The 22,486-nt window shown below is 37.6% G+C and overlaps 2 protein-coding genes across 4 annotated transcripts; one reads left to right on the forward strand and one right to left on the reverse strand.

Annotated features, from left to right (window-relative positions):
• Positions 1-1,809: 1,809 nt before the first annotated feature.
• On the reverse strand, positions 1,810-11,591 carry phf6 (PHD finger protein 6). Its single transcript, XM_028459800.1, has 11 exons — positions 11,457-11,591; positions 8,881-9,037; positions 6,998-7,099; positions 6,246-6,379; positions 5,558-5,604; positions 5,187-5,347; positions 4,974-5,117; positions 4,778-4,882; positions 3,629-3,762; positions 2,591-2,720; positions 1,810-2,517 (listed from the first exon to the last, which is right to left on the reverse strand). The coding sequence occupies exons 2-10, from the start codon at positions 9,010-9,012 to the stop codon at positions 2,591-2,593; spliced, it is 1,089 nt and encodes a 362-aa protein (XP_028315601.1). The 5' UTR covers positions 9,013-9,037; positions 11,457-11,591; the 3' UTR covers positions 1,810-2,517.
• A 1,828-nt stretch (positions 11,592-13,419) lies between these two features.
• On the forward strand, positions 13,420-21,923 carry cab39l1 (calcium binding protein 39, like 1). 3 transcript variants are annotated; one of them, XM_028460302.1, is made up of 9 exons: positions 13,420-14,154; positions 14,274-14,426; positions 15,092-15,256; positions 15,394-15,512; positions 18,569-18,737; positions 18,817-18,876; positions 18,949-19,014; positions 19,111-19,254; positions 19,360-21,923. In XM_028460302.1, exons 2-9 carry the CDS (start codon positions 14,310-14,312, stop codon positions 19,549-19,551), a joined length of 1,032 nt encoding a protein of 343 aa, XP_028316103.1. In that variant the 5' UTR covers positions 13,420-14,154; positions 14,274-14,309; the 3' UTR covers positions 19,552-21,923. The 3 variants fall into 3 exon arrangements, with proteins under 3 accessions (XP_028316103.1, XP_028316102.1, XP_028316104.1); XM_028460301.1 differs by having other exon boundaries at positions 13,420-13,721; XM_028460303.1 differs by having other exon boundaries at positions 13,420-13,721; positions 14,308-14,426.
• The last annotated feature ends 563 nt before the right edge of the window (positions 21,924-22,486 follow it).

Raw genomic sequence — 22,486 nt, forward strand, 5'->3', positions numbered from 1 at the left:
CTATTCAAACATCTGAGGTCTCGGGGTCCTGGACTGTACACAAGCTGACTCAGGGAAAATGCTGTCACTGCATCCCATTGCCAACAGCCAATCAGAGGCCCTCACATGCACTATTTATGGTAAACAATAAGGGTGGGATGATATTTTGTGCAACAAGATATTGCAATATTAAAACATCACAAGATATGTCATTGTTACGAGTGGTCTCTCGATATTGGTGGTGGGTAGATCATATCAGCTGTGATTGGGCTTAAATATTAGACCCAACCTGGCCTGAGCCCGACAGAACATACAGCCCGAACCAGACTTCTCTTTAAGCCTGAACCTGCTACAGCCCGACATTATTCAAATCAGTGTGTGCACATAGAACGACTATAATAATCAACTGTAGTTTAAGGCCTAATTATAAATGTAGAGACTGACTGAAACAGGGAGCTGGTTTTTGTCAACAACTGATTCCACTACAACCTGGTAATATAGCTAAGTTTAATTTAATTATGCAAAGAAAAAAAATAGCTTAGATTTACTTACATTTTCGTTATTGAAGATCTTTTTTTAATGAAATAACCAGTTAATATCCTTTAACTGGTTATTAGTATAGGTCTCAACACACGGAGTACTTCCGATTAACTCTTAACATGATGCACCGAACACAAAATTCCTGTTTCGTCCTGTAAAATACTACTTTGCCCAAAACCTCATGAATTTTAGTACTCATTCTGCCTTTGTTACTATGTTACAAAGGGACTACTAATAAACCATGCTTGTTATTTGTAATATACACGTAGATGTTGGAAAAAGTAACTTAATCCAGTTACCATTCATGAAGAATATCCACATTTCTTCACACTGACTTGACTCATTTTCTCATGATTTAAAAGAACAGAAGAGGAGAAAGGTGCTGTTCTCAGTGTTATTGGTAACAACTGTCTCCTGTTAAAAAACAAACTGCAACATTGCTGTGAATAAGTGAGACATAACCTAACACACTAACACTGAAATTGAGCAACTTCAGTCTCACTATTGTTACCATTATGTATTGAGAGTTTAAAAATGATATTCATTAGCAGACATGGGCAACTGGTGGCCCGGGGGACACCTGCGGCCCTCGGGTTCATTTTAAACAGTCCCCAAAGTAAATGCATGAAGTGACTCCAAAAAACATAAAAGACAGAAAAAATAAATACACAAAATTACAATAAAAATACACAAGATGACAAAAAAAATACAACAAATGACAAAGATAGCACAAAACTACAACAACAAAACATACAAAATAACTTTAAAAACACAAAATAACTTCAGAAACACAAGATTATAAAAAACTATCAAAAAACAAAATAACAAAAATACACAAAACAGACCAAACGCTTTGTTCTATTGTGTATTAACTCTCTGATTGGTCATAATTCTAAAAGCTGACATGAATGTTGATAATGTGGCCCTTGGATCAAAAAATCAAATGTTTATGGCCCCCACGGGATTAAAGTTGCCCATCTCTGTTCATTAGAGTGCAATGCATGTACAGTACACTGCTGTACAGCTTTCATTAGAACTCATTGTGGCTTTTAAAGAATTGACACTCAACTCTTTTGTTGATTTTCAGTCTTTACCTGCATAAATTACTGCAAACCAGACTTTCCATCTTACATAACTGACTGACAGTTTCCCAGCTGCAAAATTCCTCACCCTTCAAACTGTTCCTAGAAGGCTCATCTGTGTGTGTGTGTGCAAAAAGTCACACACTCATTGCTTTCACTCTTCACTTTCTCACACACATCATTTAAAAATGACTCTACTCTTGACGTGTAAAATAAAATAGTTTCTATTCCAATCAATCATTCATGGTACATTTGTTGAGATACAAGTACATCAAAAAAAAAGTCAAGCCAACCTCTCTGAAAGGCTCTACTTACCCTTTAAGTAGAACGTGGCCATTAAGAGAGGGGAGAATTTGAGTGCATGCTGGCAAAACGTCTCTTAAATCCAGATATTCATACAGTAAAAATATGACATTTAGAAAGAAAAACAAAACTAGCATGAAAGAATATGATCAAACGATTACATAAACTGCACCACTTCATAGAGACTAGTAACAAACAGACTCTTTCATAAAAGTGAGTCTTTGACAACCTAAAGACAAGGGACAACGTCGGAGCTTTAGTAGGTCATGTAGTCTGTAGTAATAAGAGCAGTGAGAGACAATCAAAGACGCATTTGCTGCATTAATAACGTGGGTTTGACACCCAATGTGAAACCAAATCTTTGGGAAAGATTAGGAAAGGCTTTGGAAGATGATGATGATGATGCAGCAGCAGCAGCAGCAGCTGTGAACTACTGTGCTGTGAAACAAAACATCATGGAGAGAAAGACTGGAGCGTGGCATGGATTTCATGAAAGAAACGACTTGTGGCTGCTTGCGAGCCACAACTTTGCGAGTATAAAAAAATATCTCCCCCCCACGTCGAGGTCTTCTGCTTTCCTTTTTCATTATACAGCAGACTTGTTCAGCTAGACCTGTAACAGTAAAAACAGATGATTAAAAAAACTCAACCACATTGTACAGTAAACTACAGCACAAACAATGCACCTAGTTGCCGTTGACTTGGGTGGATGGTGTTCCTCCGTGGTCGATGGCTGCCCTCTCTCTGCTGCGATTCTCTCGTTCTTCATCTTCCTCATCCCTCTCCTCATTGCCACTATGGTTCTTACAATACAATCTAAATGAGGACAGACATGAAGAAAAGCAGTTTGTTGTTGTATGTACATTTAGAATTCTAAATGAAACAGAATTGGACACATATTAAAAGTAAGAGGAAAAAAAACATTATCCCCCAATAATGATTTAGGCATTTTATTTTAAACTGGTCCGGCTTCAGGACTTAACACACAAACATATTAACTTCTAGAAATCAGGATGGCATGTGCAGAAGTGTAAATTTTGTTGACTAAAAATGTTTTTTAGTGGCAATAACGAGACACTGACTAGTAAAAAAAATAAATAAAATTACACGTGAATGAAAACTATACCAAAATGTAATGATATTATCTTAATTATTATAGCTAAAAAAAACTAAGCTATAATTGTGTCACATGGGACGAAATCCAATCAGAACTCGAGATCCACAACCACCCACAGTGGATGATTAGATTGGAATGTTCTTGGAAATCTATAAAATGGAAAGGTTAACTTCGATTATGAGGATCCAAAAGGACAGGTTTTATCTTATTTGGAGCAAATAGATCACATTTATTACCTCATAAAAGCAGATTTTGTTTAACCTCTCCCCACACGCACCCCACCCCCTTCAGCAGACTCTCATTGTTCTTTTGTTTATAGTTACTGTTATTGTGATAGGAGAAGGACAGTATATTTTTTAGCTTTTGAGTATGAAGATAAAAGGTTTCAGTGGCAAAAAAAAGCAGGGAAAAAGAAGCCAATACAGCGGTGTGCTCTACAGGCCGGAAACTACGGTAGTTACAAAACATGGAAAAAAGAATATAATCGATATTTCATTAATTACGTTAATAAATCCAAGCTCAATGTACATGCTTTACCCTTTTGATTCTCAGAGAATAATAGACAGGGTGGTGGTGTTTGATAACAATGTAAAGAAAATCAGCTCACTTGTAAATCCCACGTGCCATGTTTTCAATGTACTTGGCTTTGTCCTGCACGCCGCAGTGGTAGTGGTAGGTCTTCACACACGCCTTGATTTCACACCCTATGGTGGCACCCAACTGAGAGCACAGCGTACATTTCTGGGGAAACAACAAACATTTTAAAGTGGCAGTATTATGAAAAATGTACTTAATAATAGTTTTGCTACAGCGATATACATGCCTTTAGCCTCATTCAGAGGGTCAAAGTTGAAAAAGTTCTGTTTCCTCCCTCCCTTGTAATTCCACATTTTGTAAAAAGTCAGCTCTAATAGGGGGAGTTGGATTTTTCTCGCTAGGTGACATCACTAGTGGAAACTCCTCCTCCTGACAATCCTGGCTCCTCTTACCCTATATAAGAATGTGAGTTCCTCCCTCTAAAACTACCTTACAGGTTAAAAAAACACTGTGGTTTAATACAGAATATATGTTATACTTTATTGTCATATATGTAAAGTTACATACATAAAATGTATTCTCTGCATTTAACCCCTCCCTGAGGAGCAGTGGGCAGCCACGACGTAGCGCTTGGAGAGCAGTTACGATCAGTTCCATTTTTAATATCTGATATCTGGTCTCATTTTGCCTTTGAGATGAGCGCATGTGTTTGTGACCCAATGCGATGTAGCGGTTGGAGAAAACAGTGGACTATCATCTTAAATGGACTATTCCTGTAATCAGTAGTGGAAAGGATGGCAAAAAAGCGACATAGGAGCTCTGGTGCGTGTTTGAAGCAGCTGACTCAGCTGATTGACTCCGCTGCTGCTGCTGCCTCACACACACCCTGAAACAGTGTTTTTACTGACTCACAATCACAATAGCAGCTTAAATAAAAGAAAATTGCTCGTGATCAGCTGTTGTTAGGAGTCAGCATCTACAGACACGCCTACTCATGAATATGCATAAGTAGACCCCAAAACAGCCTGTTTTTAGAACTGCTCAGAAAGTCACTTTTCTGAGGCTAAAACTCAGGAAAACAGGCGAGTTTGGGAAAATAAATCTCAAATACTATGTTGTTGGGGTTCTTAGAACAAATGGAGATGGGTGAAAAATAGCATAATACTGAACCATTAAATTAGGAAAAATCCTGGAGGTTTGGAACCAGCAGTTTTCTCACCATTCTTTTGCCTCTCTTGATTTCTTGGATGACAGTTTTAACATCAAAGTTTCCAAACTCGGCCCGTGACGTTGTGGTCAGCTGAACTGTCCCCGATGAAAACAGCTGGGAAAAAACAACAACTGGTTACTGAAACGTACTGTGGGAGGCTCATTGTTTTGTGTATTGTGCTGTGAATGTGCTTTTACATTCGTACCATGCATTTGTAATGAGCTGCCACTTTTTTGGAGTTATCTGTGTGAAGCATTCCTCGCGTTTCATTCTCTTCCTCCCCGGCGTGGCAGAAGCCGCAGCGCTGACCTCCGTCTCCTGGGCTGGCACGAAGGGGTGACCTGTCCCGCTGCAAAACAGTCTTTTTTTTAATGTTACTGTGAAAAGAACATTTATGTGACCTTTCCTATTGTCATACATGAGAGGAGCTCTCCTCGTCTGCAGCTTGTGAGGAGGTGGATCGAGAGTCTTCCGACTGGCCTCGGGATCCCGCCTTAGCTCGTCCTTTCTCAAACCTTCCTCTGACACGACTTTGTGCAGGTGAGGAGTCGGAATCGTTGGCCACCGCTTCTTGATCAACTAAGACACGAAAAGCATCAAGACAAACATTAATTTATTTTATTGTGGAAAGAAATTTCATGACCTCTGCAGAAACAAGCTTTGTTGTAAAACTTTAAGGCAACTTTCAAACATTTAATGTGAGTCTGATGGTTAAAAATAAATATGAGTAAAAGAAAAACTGCAAAAGCAATTGATCCATCTAGAGTGGTAGCTTAAAAAGCTTTTTACCTTCGATGTCCTCCTGTGAAGCATCCCGATGTTTGCGACAGTAAACACTGTGAAAAAAGAGAACAAAGAAAATATCTGAGCTCATGTTGAGCAAGTGTTGGTCAGTGTTTGAGTGGAATTAACAGCTGGAGCTGGATGATACGGAGCTGGGGTTTGCGAGTTTCTTAGAGTTTTCTGAGAAACAAATCGGCTTGTTTGACGGATTCCACTTAATAAATCCGCCACTGTTTGTGGGTTCTTTTAACACACAAGTCTGACATCACTTAAAGACCTCGGACAAATTCCACCTTTAAAAATACATATACAAAAACAAAAAAAAATACATTTTAGGGTATTTCCTGGGTTAGGGCCAAAATAAACCTGACAAAACTATAGCGAGAAGGACACAAAGTCCGGCAGTGATGAAACTACTGGCATTCGGCTTACTGCGCATGCAGACGCTTGTGCGCAGGAAGTGCCAGAACTATAGTCAGGTTTGCCTAAGGTCCGGGTCCGCACCAATAGCAAACAGCCTTGAATGAACGTGCCAATTGCCACTATACCCACCATAATGGGTGGAAACTAAAGTAAGACAAATGATGAATAATGAACTTGAGAGCAATAAACGGATTCACTGACAACTAAGTGTAGATATACACAGAGACATGCAGTGAGTCAGTGACACTCGCGTGTAAAGGTGGTTACTTACAGGAAAAGACCCTGTGAGTTGTTCTCTTTGACCTGTGCCTTGTCCTTCAAAGCACAATAATAGTGGTACGTTCTCCGGCACGTCTTGATGTCACAGCCAATGGTAGCTCCCGATCGGTGACAAGAGGAGCACATCTGAGATGGAAGGATGGGGAAGAGGAATGGTTTATTAAATGGGAATAGAACATTATTTTGAATTGGAAGACAGGAGGACACAGCGGCATGAAAACACAACAAAGACCTTTTTCATCCATTCAGAGAAAAAGATGCTTTTTTTGTTTTTTAACATTCCCAGTTTCCTACTTCAGTCCAAAACATTGTATATTGTGTTGTTTACAGTATGAGAGCAGGAGTAAATGTGTCCATCTATAGGGCTATAGAAAATGAATGAGTGGGTGGTTTTGTTCACAACAGTTTAATGGGTTTAGGTTTGTAATATCATGCATGAATAACTGAATTGAATCCTTAAACTTAAGACAAACCATGTAAACGTTGATTCTTCCTATACTCACTTAAATGGAAAAAGAAGCACAAAAGTTTCAGAGATATCAACTGAATTACTTCAAAGAATTGATCTTTTTCATAGTTACTCATTTAAAAAAAATCCCAAGAGCAACAACTTCTAATTCACATAAATATTTGAATAAATCAATAACTCCAAGCCATGGTTTGAGCTACACTAGGTATGAGGAACACATTGTACCACATTTGTTTGTCTTTGAGGATAATATGAAAGCAACATCAGACACTCACCAACTTCTGTCCCCTCTTGATCTCCTTCTTTACGTCCTCAACGGAAAACCCTCCAATGTTCTCGCTTTCTGAGTGCGACGTTACCAGAGCTGAAGAGAACAGCTGAAAAACACATTGTATATGTATAACCAACTACAACAGTATAGGTTTTATTGAAGGTTAAAGCTGCTACCCACAAAACCATTGTAATTAGATAAAGACAGTGAAAAGGGCCTCGAAAATCAATAAATCGAAGATCATTAGTTCAAAGAAAAAATTATGTAAAAAGATGAAAATGCAGAACGTTTATTTGTTTTTATCTCCACTGTAAACGCTACATTTGTTGACGTTTTCGTGCATAGAAGTGTTTTTACTTAATTCTGATATCATGGGCAAAAACCAACTAGAACAAAATGATGTGAAGTGAATCACTGTTCTTCTTGTTTGCTGAAGAAACAAGAACTCACAGTGAGTAGAAACACTTCTGTGCGTCCGTTTGCGGGACTCCACATCCCACAATGCAATGGGGGGAAACTTTTCGGACAAAGTCAGTGACAGAATGTTTATTATGGTGGGGATGGAAACAAAGTTTCGATTGACAATTTCTACTTTACATCATCTGTTTTGGAACAAATTATCTTTGATTTATTCATCTATGAGGCCTTCACTATGGATTGATCTTTTTTTGTAATACTTTATTGTAGACGAGTCCCGATCCGATATTGATATCAGATATCAATCCAATATCAGCCAGAAAACAAATATCGGATTTCATCGGACTGCATATAAAATATCCAAAATATATATTATATTATTTTCATTCAATTGTAGAATACTGTAGATATTTTGTTGAATGTTAAAACTTTTGTAACCAATTGGTTAATAATAAATGGGTCAGTTTTTCCCGTACCTACTGTTGTTGACTATTGTTCTCTGTTTGAGTAACATCACTTGTTCAAACGTTTTCTAAAATTCCACACTACAAAATAAGTCATAAAAGTATTTATGATTCGTGCTGATACTGTATCGACCAGTAATCAAGGTTACAATATCGGTATCGTATCGCAAGTGAAAAAGTTGTATCGGGACATCCCTACTTTATTGGAAAAATTAACAGAAAAATTAACAGTCATCATAAGTACAATGTGTTTTAGAGTGGGGAATAATGGGGAATAAATAAAAAGGGTAAGTGCCATCTTTTGATGAAAGTATGTAATTGTGTAGTCTACTTTCAGAGTAAATTTTACTCATTTTTTTCAAAGTTATCTCTACTTTTTTATGTTATTTTTTCATCATCTAAAATTTTCTCTACTGTTCTCAACCAAAGATGTATTTTGGGTGAAATCTGTTGTTTCCATGACCTTGTCACCTGCTTCAAGGCTGTAACACACAGAGTTAAAAAGTGGGATATCCGCCTTGCTTATTGTCAATGATAAATTGATTCCCAAAAAGGTTTTCTGATTTTGAGTTTTCATTTAGTTCAAAGATATTCATCAATACATTCTCAACAACTTTCCAAAATGTGCTCAGAGTACGGCATGCAAGAAGCATATGTATATAGTTCCTTTTTCTTCTCCACACCCTCTACAGCCATTAGTGCCTTGAGACGAGTATTTCTCACATTGGTAGGGTCAGGTGTGATAAGTACCTCGTGCTCACCTACCATGCGACTACGGATTTATCTGATAAATATGTTTTGTTCCCAGCAGCTTTATTAATACTGGTGAACAATTTTCAACTGGACTCCTTGAACATAACTCTATCCGACTCCCTTTTTAAAATGTAAAATCTATGAGGGAGTTTCCCTTGTGAATATTTTTTTTTTTTTTAGAAAATTAAGTTTCCACTGGGTGGGAATGTCCATCTTAAAGCATTTCCAGTGAGAAAAGGCTTGCACTGCTCACCAAGCACTTATGATGGGCTGCCACCTTCTGGCTGTCGGACAACAGCAGCTGCCCACACTCCTTGTCCCGGTTGGTCCGACAGAAGGCACATTTAGGAAGCCGAGCTGCTGGTCCTTTCCTCAGTCCAGACATGGTTTAAGGCTTTTTGTTTAGCAGCCTAAAGAACAAAACATGCATCCACACAAGCATGGGTGAGGCTCACACATTTCATTTTCATGATTAAAGCTGCTTTAATCACAAAACTTTCCATAAGCACTGACAGATGTACAGTAGAACGTAAAGGTATTTAAAATACTATTAAAACAGTTCCTTCAGGCATACATATATGAAAGTGTTCTATTTGTGTCATTAAGAAACCTATCTGTACAATGAAAATAGCAGAGATTTGAGAATGTATACAGGGCTATAATACTATAATAGGGCAGAAATGTAATCAAATAGATTTAGAGTAATTTTAAATATTATTTTTCCCAAACAGCATTCATAACCTGACAGTCGCACCACATGATATGTTGACACATTAAATGACAAATTAAATTACAGATACGATACTTTATTTATTTTTTAATTCAAAGCGAGTGCATATAAAATAAAGGTACTACATATATGTTATCTTTGTATGCATTTAAACCTTTTTTTAAATGACTAAAATGCTCTTGGACAGAACATTTGGGTGTCACATCATTGACCAGATATAAAAAGAACACAAGTTGTCATAATGTAATGGGAAAAAAAAAAGAGCACAAACAATAACAAATTAAATCTAAGTTCAAAGCTTCTTTTGTAAATATATATGCACAAACATTTAAGTGTGGGAAACTAGTCCTGAAAAATGTATTTGGTAACACTTAGTTTAAGTTTTTATACATAAGGCTGACATTACACTGTCATTATTTTTAACATGACATCTGTCATTAGCATGATTTAAAAATAATAATTCCTAATTTTGCAAAAGGTGTCATAATTTAGTGAGCGACACTCAATGACAGCCTTCGTGATCATGATACGCCTTTTTAATGCTAATGACAGATAATGCTAATGACAGCGTAATGTCAGCCTTTTGTATAAAACTTCAAGTAAAGTGTTACCATGTATATCTTTTATTACATCATATATCACTACACTTAGAGCTGTGGAAAGCTTTACATCTCCTTTGTATAAATTAAAGGCTGATGTATAATTGTGGTTAAATATACATTTAAAACAGTTTTAGTGTGTTTTTTTTTTTGTTTTTGTTTTTGTTTTTTACCCTTATCACTTGCAAAACATGAATATTTTCAGGAAGGGGTGAAACGACTTTATAAGCTCTTAATGTAAACATTGTATTTATTTGGTTGTGTAGGGAGAATCAAACTGCTATTTATTAATTAATCATTATTATCATTTTAACCCACATTATATTACATTTGGTTGTTTGTGGCCTGAATGACTGACTGGCCTGATTCACAGCATCGTCAGCACAACATGCAGAAGAATCCTGTGATGGCAAATGGTGGAAAACATTTGAATAATGTATTCCCCCCCCCCAAATACTGATGTTACAAATTGTGTTTTATATATATATATATATATATATTTTTTTTTTTTAAAAACTCTGCAAACATAATAGTGGAAGGAAAAAGCAGCACCAACATTATCACACAGCATGGCTACAAATAATTAAACCATCAACAATTGGAATAAAACGCTTCACACACGTGCATCTTAATAATCACTGTAAAATAAACATCAGATCGGCTTCAAACACGGGGTTTTATTTTTCTTTAAATAACATATTTGAAGGACACACACAACCCTTAATGTTTTGCAGTTATTTGCAAGCATCACAATGTTCTATACATGTGACCAATAGGGAGATTTACACAGATGGACAGGAGCCTTAATCATTTACAAACCAAACTGGGTGTACATTTGAATTCTAATAACACAATAGCAGTTGCGCTGCGACGTCTTGATAGAGCCATTACAGCCATTACATGACGGCAGGGCCGGGGTTTCACTGCGGCGGAGCTCAGCCTCTCAGCACACAAAGATACCCCAGAGGATCACACCAAAGTGGCTTTAAATTCACCCCAGAAACCATCTCCTATCATAGACTTTAACACAAACCTCATGTTAGGGGGGAAATTCCAAAGACAACGAGCGAAACGCAAAAAGTGCCTTTAAATCCTTCCCCCAAAGTTTTGAATTAAAGGGGGTGTGCGTCTCTGTCTCCAATGAACTATCTGAAACTGAAAACTATCTTTGCTACCAACACTTTCTTCTTTCTACGCCCTAAAATGTGCCGTTACGGCCTTTTCATTGGCATAAATACAGCTCAACGGGAGGGAAATAGGCCTTTCCTTCGTCTAAATGGTGTGAAAATGTGAAAAGTGGGCACGTTTCTGTGTAAAGTGAGTGAATTGGTGTTGACAGGCGCGGGTGTTTGCAGAGTAAAGAGCGCCATACGTGATGTGTTCCCCGAGAAAAGAGAGCAGCAGCGCGGCTTGTGCGCCCAGCAAAGCTCGGCCCCAAAACCAGCACAGGCCCCGAAACACACACCCACATCCCAGCGACTCCCACGGCTCACGGCTCACCTGCTAGTGTCACTTTATGCCACTGAAACGGCCCGAACACGAGGGAAACTGTCCCAGCTCACTGCTGTTTCTTTCTGTCCTTCACGACTGATCGTGTGCTTTTCACACTAGCAGCAAGCTAGCTTCGGTTTCCACGGCTACACCTTGTTCCGGTCAAACTGTCACAATAAAAGTCCCATTATTATTATTATTATTTTTTAATCAATTTATGTAAACAAGTGAGGCCACAAGCATGAAAAATAACGAAATCATGTGCTTTTGTGGCGCAAGTTTATTAGAAAACATAATAAAATAAATAGAAATGAACGGCTTGAACCCTTTATGACACAAGTGTCAAAAACATGGCGCAGGGCCCAAATCCGGCCCTTTGGAGCACCCAATTCGGCCCGCAGGAGAAAATAAAAATGACAGAGAAAACAAGAATCGTGTAAAAATATTTGCAGGGGCTGACAGTTTTTCTGGCGCTTATATCGCACGATTGCAGTCATTTTTAATGTTAAACAGTTGAAAAACTCAAAATTCTTACAAAATCCTTCAATTTTCTTCAAATTACGACATACTATTTCCCTTAATTAAATAGAAATTGATCATCAAATGTAGGAATTCTAAAGTGAAGATTCTGTTGGGACTCATATTTATCTGCTATTGCTTGGTTATGGTTGGTTTCTTAGAAATTTAGTATTTTATGTATACATAGAAGTGCAAACTAGGGCACAATAATGTTGAAATTACTCTATTTCCTGCATAAAATCTATGGCCCTCTTGAGATCAAACTTTGACCCTTGAACTAAAATGATTTTGACACTCCTGCTTTATGACATCAGGCTGTTCACACATCTGTCGACAAAAACTATGACGAAAAGATTCAGTCAACAAAACTAAGTGTGTCAAAGGGCAAGCCTGCAGAGGTAGTCAAACACACTCACAACATACATGTGAATGGAATGTGTGAGGAAGTTAGGTACCTAAATAAGCAAATGGAGAACCTGTAAAATCCACAGTCTAGCAACTTTTTTGCTGTAAAGCAGAACACACCATGAATAGAGCACCAGTCTAAAAATAAGACTCAGACAATCACATTCACAGCATCGTTCCCAGAATACAGTAAATATAAACATGTAAAAAATAACACACTACAGGAGAATTTACAAACTCACAGCAAGAGGAGGATACAAACTTCAGCCTTCATCAAACTCAGGGGTGTTAAACTCATTTTAGTTCAGGGGCCAAATACAGAGACATTTGATCTTAAGTGGGCCACAGATTTTAAGTGGAGTCAAAAAGAGCAATTTTAACATTAATGTGCTCTAGCTTAATTTTTTTTTTTTTAAATTTGTAATCATTTTTTGTAGAATTTTGTGGAATTGTTTGTGAAAAAGTGAGATTTCTTTCACAATTTGCGAATTTGTGAAAAATTTGAGATTTCTTTCCATAATTTGCAATCAAATTTTAATTTGTAACCAATTTTTGTAGATGTTTGTGGAATTATTTGTGAAAAATTGAGATTTCTTTCCACGATTTGCAAACAAAAATTACCTCATTCATGTGATCTATAATAAGCATGGGAAAACTTCGACCCCTTAAAAATATTGTGGAGTTTCATTGAATTTCAGATAAAATTTACACAATAATTAATGTTTTCTCTATAATTTTTACTGTCTTCTGTGGGCCGAATTGGATGCTCTAAAGGGGCGGATTTGGCCCCGGACCTTGAGTTTAACACATGTGATCTAACTAATCGTAATCTGGTTATTTGTTTAAAACCATACACATGTGCTCTCAAAAAGTTCCCTAGTTAAATAAATTGTTCTTACAAACTGTCCTCGACTTTAAACAAAGAGTGTTGTGTGTAAAACAAACGCGTCTCTTCTTACAGAGGGCGTTCCCTTGTGTGACCTTTGCCCTCGCTGATTGGCTGATTCTGATGTCAGTCACAGGGTCACATCAAAGCGGCTCCGCCCACTGTCCCCGGGATGTGAGAGAACGGAGTTTGGGTGTAGCGGGAAATGAAGCTGTCAGACTGACTGAGGCTTTCTCTGTAGCACTGGGCTGCTCTAACGGACTCGGTGACATTGACACAACTGGTGACAAGTACTAGACGAACCACTGCAACTATGAAAGTGGTCCGTTTAAAGTGTTTGTAGCTACGGACTTTTTTCCCGGTGAGGTTACGGGAAATAGAACACCGACGGGAGTTTTGCTAGAAGAAGCTAGCTCTGTTTTAGCTTTCGAGCGACTTTTAGCTTCACATCTAGAGTTCATCCGGTGAGTCATGGCGGAGTGAGTTAAATATTTCAGGTGTGTGTGTGTGTGTGTGTGTGTGTGTTCGTGTGTGTGTGTTCGTGTGTGTGTGTGTGTGTGTGTACCGTCGTTTCTCTCTCTCCCTTGCTCTCTCTCTCTCTCTCTCCCTCCCTCCCCGCAGCTAAGTAGGTCACAAGCTAGCAAAAAGCTAACTTTTGCTGTAAACTTCACGTTTGAGCGCACATTTCTCCACGTCGTTCATGTTAAAGTCTAAAAGTTGTGGATTTGTGTTGCCTTTGAGGACGTGTTTCACTTCCCCTACATCACTGTGAGCTAGTTACATTACTTCAGCCCTGCTGTACTTTCTGTATTTGATGAAAGCAGCTAACTTTATGTAACGCAGGCTCGCCTGCTCTGCTTGTCGGTACAGTATCAGTAGTGTGCTCTGGGTCTTTAGGTGAGTATTGTTCACAACTGGTCACTTGTGCTAACAAGAACAGAGCATTGGGCTGTAATATTTGTACTGTAACTGTATTATAGCTTTTCCATGAAGCAGGGCTTTTGTTCTTCTCACAGAAGTTCTACTTTTTTGGACCAACCCTCTCTGCAGTCATGCCTTTTCCTTTTGGGAAGTCTCAAAAGAGTCCTGCAGAAATTGTGAGGAGTTTGAAAGAAAACGTGGCTTACATGGAGAAGCTGGATGCTGGCGATGTGAAAAAATGCGAGAAGGTAAGTCATGGTTTCCATTCTTTTTCTTACAAATCAATCCCATTTAATTTATATTCCTGCAAGTGGCAGGAGCTTGACGTCATCTAAAAGCCAACTTTTTAAGATTCAGACATTGTAACTGATAACTGATTTATACCTTTAACAAATGGCATACCAGCGCCCATCGTTTTGGTGACTGATAGGTGCACCACGTGACTCGAAGTTCCTTCAGTTTTATTTTAGCTCATATTTATTTTTAACTTCCCCACTAACCCTTTTATTTTATCCCCAACCCAGGAAATACCCTAAAATGGTAAACATTTTGTATATGTATTTTAAAGGTGGAATTTGCAGTGTTAAATATGTTAAAATTAAAAAAAATATATATGACAAAGTGGGATTCAAACCCACGGCAGCGAAAGGAAGAATCCTTGAGTCAGGTGCCTAAGACCACTCAGCCATCCTGACACTGTGAAAACACGGGCACATTACACCAATGTAGAAAAGGTCTGGAAAGGGCTATGGATATATGTTTCTGTATCAATGGACACTTCGTTAACAAATTGAGGCACTTTTAAATTATATTGCAATTGGCCAAATTGGGTGTAAACATCCAAATTAAAGCTGAAAGATTGCTTCTGCTGATAGCTCCGCCTCTAACACTGCACTATGATTCTTTTTCAAAGGTCGCTGAGGAAATGTCCAAAAGTCTTGCCTCTCTGAAGGAGGTACTTTCTGGAACAGGTGACAAAGAGCCTCAAACCGAGGCCGTGGCACAGCTGGCACAAGAACTGTACAACACCAACTTGCTGATTGCTCTCATTGCAAACTTGCAGAAGATTGATTTCGAGGTGAGATAAATGCATTAACTTTCCGTTAAATGAGTTTGTGATTTTGAATTCTAATATAGGCGTTGTGTGTACGAAAGCAAAATGATCTCCATATTTGCACTGTGAGGCCTTCATGTGTGCGAGTGGTTGTTTCATAGGGGAAGAAGGATGTGGTTCATTTGTTCAGCAATATTGTGAGACGTCAGATCGGCACCCGTACGCCTACAGTGGAATATATCTCTACACACCCAGAAATCCTCTTCATGCTTCTAAAAGGGTAAGTTATTGTTACAAACTCAACAAGAGCTTGGTACAGTGTTGCATATTGCCTTACTAGTAGTGTTGCATGTGTAAACATGGACTCCTTTCCCTAGAAGCTCCTAAAGTTGCAGACTTCATCTGGATAAATATCAGATTTTTTGTTATTAGCAGCACTCATTCAGTAAATAATAATTCTACCCGAACAGACTATGATTTTTCCACACGGCACAGTATGTGTTTCAACATCTCCCTAAGAAACAAGCATCAACTTGTTGCATTCATTCATTACACATCCAGATGCAGTGATAGCTGTATGTGGTTTTTATCAAACTGAGTCATGCAACGTTTTCTAGAGATGGAAGATATTACATGGACAATATCGGTATGTGGGGTATCCGCAAAATGCTAATATCGAGAGAAAAAAAAATTATTAGATGGTGCACAAATGATTAATGGGAAAGGGAATGGGAAAGTCAACATGGTAATTAAAAGATTACAGTTAGTATTTCTTTTTTTTTTCAATTTACATTTTGTTTTGTCAGTACACTTGTTTTTTTCCCACAAAAAATAGAGCATTATGAAATAAATGTTTTTCTTAATATTTCTTGTTTTTATATGCCAACCATTTTCCCCAGTTCTTATCAATGCATTCTTCCTTTATTTTTAATTTCAAATTAAGTCTTTCCATCTCAAGAATATCATCCCTAATTATCACCCATTGTTTGAGGTTCGGTCCTTCATCTTGAGCCAGTTTGTAGTGATGGCTTTCTTTCCAGCTAGCAGAGGCTTTTATCCAAAGCGTCGTACAACATGAGCAGCTGGGGTACTCAAATTATTTTCTTTAATTAAAAAAAAAAAAAAAAAAAGATTCTTATTAGCATCATGTAGTATATCATAAAAGTAATTATTTCTGAAAAAAATTGTACGTCTGCATGTCCCTTATAATTAAGTATTTGAGTTAATAATAATAGAGAAAGGAGGGGTGAGCAGAGCCCCTGAAGGAGCCTCCTCATTGGCTGCCGCGATATATAGTGAAGCGTGTGCACGGTGCAAACTTGTATTTAGTCTTGGACTAACTTTGGACGCATAGGTGGCTGTTTTACGTCTAGACAGGTGATCTAATGTTCCATTTTCCTATATTTTGTGTGCATCCTTTTGTGTGGCGACGTGTTTACCGGTAGTGCACGTTCATCTCTCGTTCGCGATTTTGTGCACTTCCAGAGAGGAGGAGACTGGGAGGGATTATCAGAGTGAGGGACAGGATTTACAGTTCAAATTCAGCCATGCACCTCTGTCATGGTTCAAGATTCAAGTAGTGCAGCTTTTAAGGGACTTGCTCAACATTCCACAGTAACGGCCCAGGTTGGATTCGAACCAGTGAATATCCGGACACCACCGTCCTGATTGCACTGTAATAAAAGTATGATTGATGTAATTATTGTAAAGTACCATCTTGAATGACAAACACGTATCTACAGATACCACATTCACAAAGTATTAGCAACCAGACTCACAAATGTGTCACATATACGCACACTCCCATGTACACTTGCAATTGTGCACACAGATGTAAGCAGTTTTGCATCTTTCATGGTGAGCGTGATGTGTGTGCCTGAGATTTCTGATGTTTCCACCTTGTGTAGACGATGCTATAATAAAGAAGGAGAAACTTGGTTTAGTTCACACCAACCATTGATAGGAAACAGAGCAAGGCACTCAATGTTGGACACCATGTGTGGAATAAACACTGATAAACAAAAGCATAACGAGCAAAGAAATGTCACGTCTGGATGAGTACGTGTTAACCATGAGTTATGCTGTTACAAACTCGATAAAACACTGCCCTTGCAGCAACAATCTGTTTATTATTTTAGTTTGATAAAAGATAAGAGGTCCAGGAATTAGTTCAACTTCTGTTGTCAAAGAATACTGCTGTCTAAAACCACTATGTGTTGTTGTACTTTATAAAACTGATTTTTGTGACACAAAACACTACCATTGCATTTCTTATTGAAATTTGGCAAGATTTCTTCACAATTAAAGGAGAAAAAACATGTTTGAAATAATATTGTTTCTGTTTTTAAAGGAATGATATTTTTGCATTGTTGACATTTTCAATGTGTTATAATGTTTATAGTAGAAAGTATTTGTCGGGTCCGCAACAGAAAACTAAATCCTCATACCTTAATTGTATACTAGTGTATATGTTATTTTTATTTTTTTCATTTAGATCTCCATTTGCTAGCTTTGGCTAATGCTAGAGCCATTGTTACTCTCCCTGGAGTCAACACCCAATACTATAAATGTCTTGTTAGTGCAGTATACTATTACATATAACACATCACACAACAACTAAAACAGTTTACATAACAAAAACAACATTCATACAGTCGGACCATGTTCCAGCGAACAATTCTTCCAACATGTGGCTTTTAACATCAAATGATTGGTTGTATAGCATTATACATTTACAATATATTAATAGAGGAACCGGAAAAAATAATCGAAATTCAAACATCTTCGTAACGGTTCCGGTGTCACAGTCTGAGTTTACCTCCGTACTGAGATTCTCTTACAATCCTAGTACATGTCTGCGACGTACTGAGATGTACCCGTGCTAGATTTGCCATGCGCAGAGATTGTTTTACTGATTTTAAAAAATGCTTAAAACATCACATCAGTCGACCATCGATTAAAAAATCGACCAATGATGAAAAAAAAATATGATTGTCATGATCAGATTTATGTGAATACGACAGCTTATCATTGTAAAAACGGCATAGAATAAATTATTAAACATTTATTTTTTTTGAAAAAAACACATTGCTTTGAAATTGAATTTTCAATCTCAGCACGGCGGAAGTAGCAAAACCCACAGCGGAACTAGCAAAACATTTTCCTGTAGTGCGCATGCCCATAATTGATTTCAGTACGAGGTAAACTCAGACCGCGACACCAGAACCGGACGTTGGGATCTCAGTGCCCAACCCTACTTAGCTTTAATAATTGTATACAGTAGCTGTGTTTATACATCATTAGGCACCTATTGATTGATTGTATTTCTGAGCACAGGTATGAGAGTGCAGAGGTGGCTCTGAACTGTGGCATGATGTTGAGGGAGTGTCTGCGTCATGAGCCCCTGGCCAGGACCGTGCTCTTCTCTGAGGACTTCTACAGTTTCTTTCATTATGTGGAGCTTTCCACCTTTGACATTGCATCCGATGCTTTTGCTTCATTTAAGGTAAATAGGACCATTTTCTCCCTGAGCATCAGCTTCCTTACAGTTCTCTGCCAACATTGTGGTTTATCTTCATTCTCAGGATCTCATGACAAGACACAAGATTATGTGTGCAGATTTTTTGGAGAACAATTATGACCGGGTAAGATTTTTAGTTTGAAAATTGTACTTTATCTAAAAGACTGTTTCTTAACTGGTTTTAAATATCTTACAGATTTTTACAGAGTACGAAAAGCTTCTGCATTCTGACAACTATGTGACCAAACGACAGTCTTTAAAGGTATCTATCCTTGTTTAAGCTACAGTTTTTCATAGATTTACAATTTTATTAATAAAGCTGATTACATTTGAATTATTCCTTGTTTTTTTTTTGTAGCTTCTTGGGGAGCTTCTCCTGGATAGACACAACTTCACAGTCATGACAAAGTACATCAGTCGGGCGGAGAACTTAAAACTTATGATGAACTTGTTAAGAGACAACAGCCGAAACATTCAGTTTGAAGCATTCCACGTCTTTAAGGTTCGTCCTCTTCAGTTATGCAGCAGTTTTCCATTTCACGACATAAGTTTGTCAAGTGAAAATGGCTTCATTCTGCTTTCACACAATCCCTCTTTTATTTTGTAGGTGTTTGTTGCAAACCCCAACAAGACCCAGCCCGTGCTAGACATACTGCTGAAGAACCAAACCAAACTAGTGGAGTTCCTGAGCCACTTCCAGACTGACCGTTCAGAGGATGAGCAGTTTTGTGATGAGAAAAACTATCTCATCAAGCAGATTCGGGATCTGAAGAGACCCGCTGCAACGGAGGAAGCTTAAGTGAGGTGGTAGACGCAGAAAACTCAATGAGAATTAAAGAAAAAAACGGTTTCATCAGGATTTAAAGGGCCAGTGTCTCAGATAAAGCAGATCTAAAAAATAAAAAATATATTAGTTATAATTATTCTTGTTTCTTCCTGAGATCTGCTTGTTTACCTTGAGTCATTCCAAGTTAGCTCAGGTGCGATTCGACTCTTTTATCCACGTTCATATATTCTTAACATTGGTCCTTTAATGTTTCGTAGAACACATAGGAAACGCTTTCATTCAACTTCCTTCACTTTATGCTTTCGTTTGGATGTGGAGTTCACACTAGAAAACTGAGTGGGCCAAGAAAGCACTTACTGGCTTTTATTTTTGTTCTTATTGAAAAGCCTTTATTCCATTCTTGTTGTTTTGAACATCAAACTGTTACCCTCCCACTTGTGTTGTTTCTGGCAGAGAATTTGAAAATCTGACCCCAATTCTCAGCCACTTTTAGGTCAGACGTTGCTTTGAAAGTCCTTGAAAAACTTGTTTTCTTTTTAGAGGTTGAAATGCTGGGAAGTAAATGTTTTGTTTTCTAATGTATCTTCCTGATAAACTATTGAAAGCACATTATTAATATTATTATTATTAGCTCTTCTCTCTGAACACTGCTTTCTCTGACTCTTAAGGATTGGGTTATTTGCCTTACGGTGAGCTGTTTTTTTGAGGAGTTATTTATATTTTGGGGTATATAACTCTCCAGGGAGGTTCTGTCATTGCAAACAAGATCAGCACAATGTGGCGTAGGTAGAGGAATTATGCGTGCTTAGCTTATGCGAGGTAATAAAGCTCTCTAACTAGCCTGCTGTGAATTAACAGTTACAGCAAGAAAGAAAAAAATAACAAACCACGGAGGAATCAATGAATCACGCTTTTTTTTCCCAGCAGCTTTCTATGACGCTGTCGGGACTGAAATAGAAACATCAGATAATGCTGCAGGGTACTTTTAATTCACAGCTATCGTGGACAGCCAGGACTTAACAATTGATCTGACAGGGAGCACGATGTTTAATAATTAAATATAGAGAGCAACAATTTGATGCATCAAAAGCATGCAAGTATATTAATTTAACCAGGGTTGTTGTTATATCTGTTAAAGGAAATAATTTAACTTGTATTATCAAACCTACATACTTGGATAACATTGTGATTTGATGCTCTTTAGACCACCTGCTGTTGACTGAGTTTCTTTTGGATGCTGAGCTCTAGATTGATTCGAAATGAATTGGCTGAATCAGAAGTGGAGAAGATTCTCCACAAAAAAAAAACCCATTGCGTTCCCCTTTGACACATTAATGACTGAGCTTTTGAAGTTGATTTGCCTGTGCACAGTTTCTTATTGTATACCTCATGGGATTTGAGCTTGTCATGCTGTGTTCTCTCTTATTTGCATTTCTTTGCCTAACATGAAATTTTATTGGATTCATGGAAAATACTCAGCAGTTGTTTGTATGCATGCTTAAATATAACATATATATGTTCAGACTTGAACAGTGACTGCAGCCGGGTTTTCACCGCTGGGAACCTGGTTTTTATACCTAATTAAATATTTCATCGGGTGGTGCTACACTAATGTCAATTCATACTGAATTGCAGTGTGGTACCTTGTAGTAATGTTGCCTTATTTAAAGACGTTAAATTCCAGACATCTGAATATGTCTTTGAAACCAAAGTCAACATTAAAAAGGGTTGAAATGTACATTTCAGGTCCAAAATGAAATGCTGTTCCATTTCTCAGGGTTAGACCCAGACACTTTTTTTTGGAACGTGTGCTACTTTTCAATTTGAGCTTAAGAGTGTTGTTGGTGGATGCTTTATTGCAGCTTAGAATACATTGGTCTGTATTTGGTCAGTTCCTTTTTCTCATCACTATTTGGTACACTGCACTAGATAGTCACAAGGTCAGGGTCATGCCAATTCACACAGTGCTCATCTATTTAAAAAAAGGCATACATGGAGTAGAAAGTAAATGCCTGAAGAGACTGAGGTTTAAAACAAAAAAATAAAGCACTGTCACATTCACTTCAGGGTTGTTTGCACACCTTTTTTTCAGTCTTGGGTTTGAATGATCTCTGAACAGTTGTGGATTTTTTTCTGAATTCTCAGGTTTCCTCCTGAAACTTACTAACTGCTGGTTTAGGTTAAGTCTCTAAATCAACATGTAAACATGTGTGAAATGAATATGTTGAAGTCCAGTGATGGACTTGTGACCTGAGGAAGCATTAATAGGCCTTTTAGGATCCTCTAAAGGTGAATTGGCTAAACTAAATCTAAAGAGTTGGAACACGCTGCTTATGTTTCAGCATGACATTACATTGCTGAGTAAAAAAAAAAAAAAAAAAAAATATACATTTCAAATTGAACTCTCCAAAGTATTTATTTTCTAACCGTGTGTGAAAAGTGTTCCTAATTCAAAAGTAACTTAATAAATGGAAAGCACATGCACTGCAAAGCTTTCCCCACAAGGTGGAGCTGTTTGAAACTCGCCTTGTATAAAGAATGAACACAAAAGGCCTTTTTCATATGATTGCAATGTACTGCTATTTAATCATCTTAAATTTATTTTCCTAGGTTTTGTGCTTTCACTGTTTTACTGTTGCCTTCTATCCTTTCTCTATCCACACTGGATATTTTATTTAACGTGGGAGCAAAACATGTATATATACCTTTATAATGGATAAATGTGTGAACGCATTCATTAAAATAAAAAAAAAAACTTAATAGAAACTGGTTTGTTATGATTCAATGTGTGACTGCTTCTTGCAAAAGGACATGGATTTTTAGTAACTAACCAGGATCAAGCCAGTAGGACATTTTTTTATAGTCCGCAACTATTTAGAAACCTCTAGTGACTTACAACCTTGTTATCAATGGAACAAATATCTAACCAGATTTTTCATTACTGCTA

This window comes from Gouania willdenowi, chromosome 10 (assembly GCF_900634775.1).
Source record: "Gouania willdenowi chromosome 10, fGouWil2.1, whole genome shotgun sequence".
Taxonomy (NCBI): Eukaryota; Metazoa; Chordata; class Actinopteri; order Blenniiformes; family Gobiesocidae; genus Gouania; species Gouania willdenowi.

Excerpts from the sequence above, each read along its gene's own strand:
- phf6 (XM_028459800.1), bottom strand. The coding sequence starts at position 9,012 with ATGTCTGGACTGAGGAAAGGACCAGCAGCTCGGCTTCCTAAATGTGCC. Across the intron at positions 5,348-5,557 it reads TTCACAGGAGGACATCGAAG|TTGATCAAGAAGCGGTGGCC; the intron begins GTAAAAAGCTTT and ends TTCGTGTCTTAG. Across the intron at positions 2,721-3,628 it reads ATGGCACGTGGGATTTACAA|ATTGTATTGTAAGAACCATA; the intron begins GTGAGCTGATTT and ends GTCCTCATTTAG.
- cab39l1 (XM_028460302.1), top strand. The coding sequence starts at position 14,310 with ATGCCTTTTCCTTTTGGGAAGTCTCAAAAGAGTCCTGCAGAAATTGTG. Across the intron at positions 15,257-15,393 it reads TGCAGAAGATTGATTTCGAG|GGGAAGAAGGATGTGGTTCA; the intron begins GTGAGATAAATG and ends GTTGTTTCATAG. Across the intron at positions 19,015-19,110 it reads CCAAACGACAGTCTTTAAAG|CTTCTTGGGGAGCTTCTCCT; the intron begins GTATCTATCCTT and ends TTTTTTTTGTAG.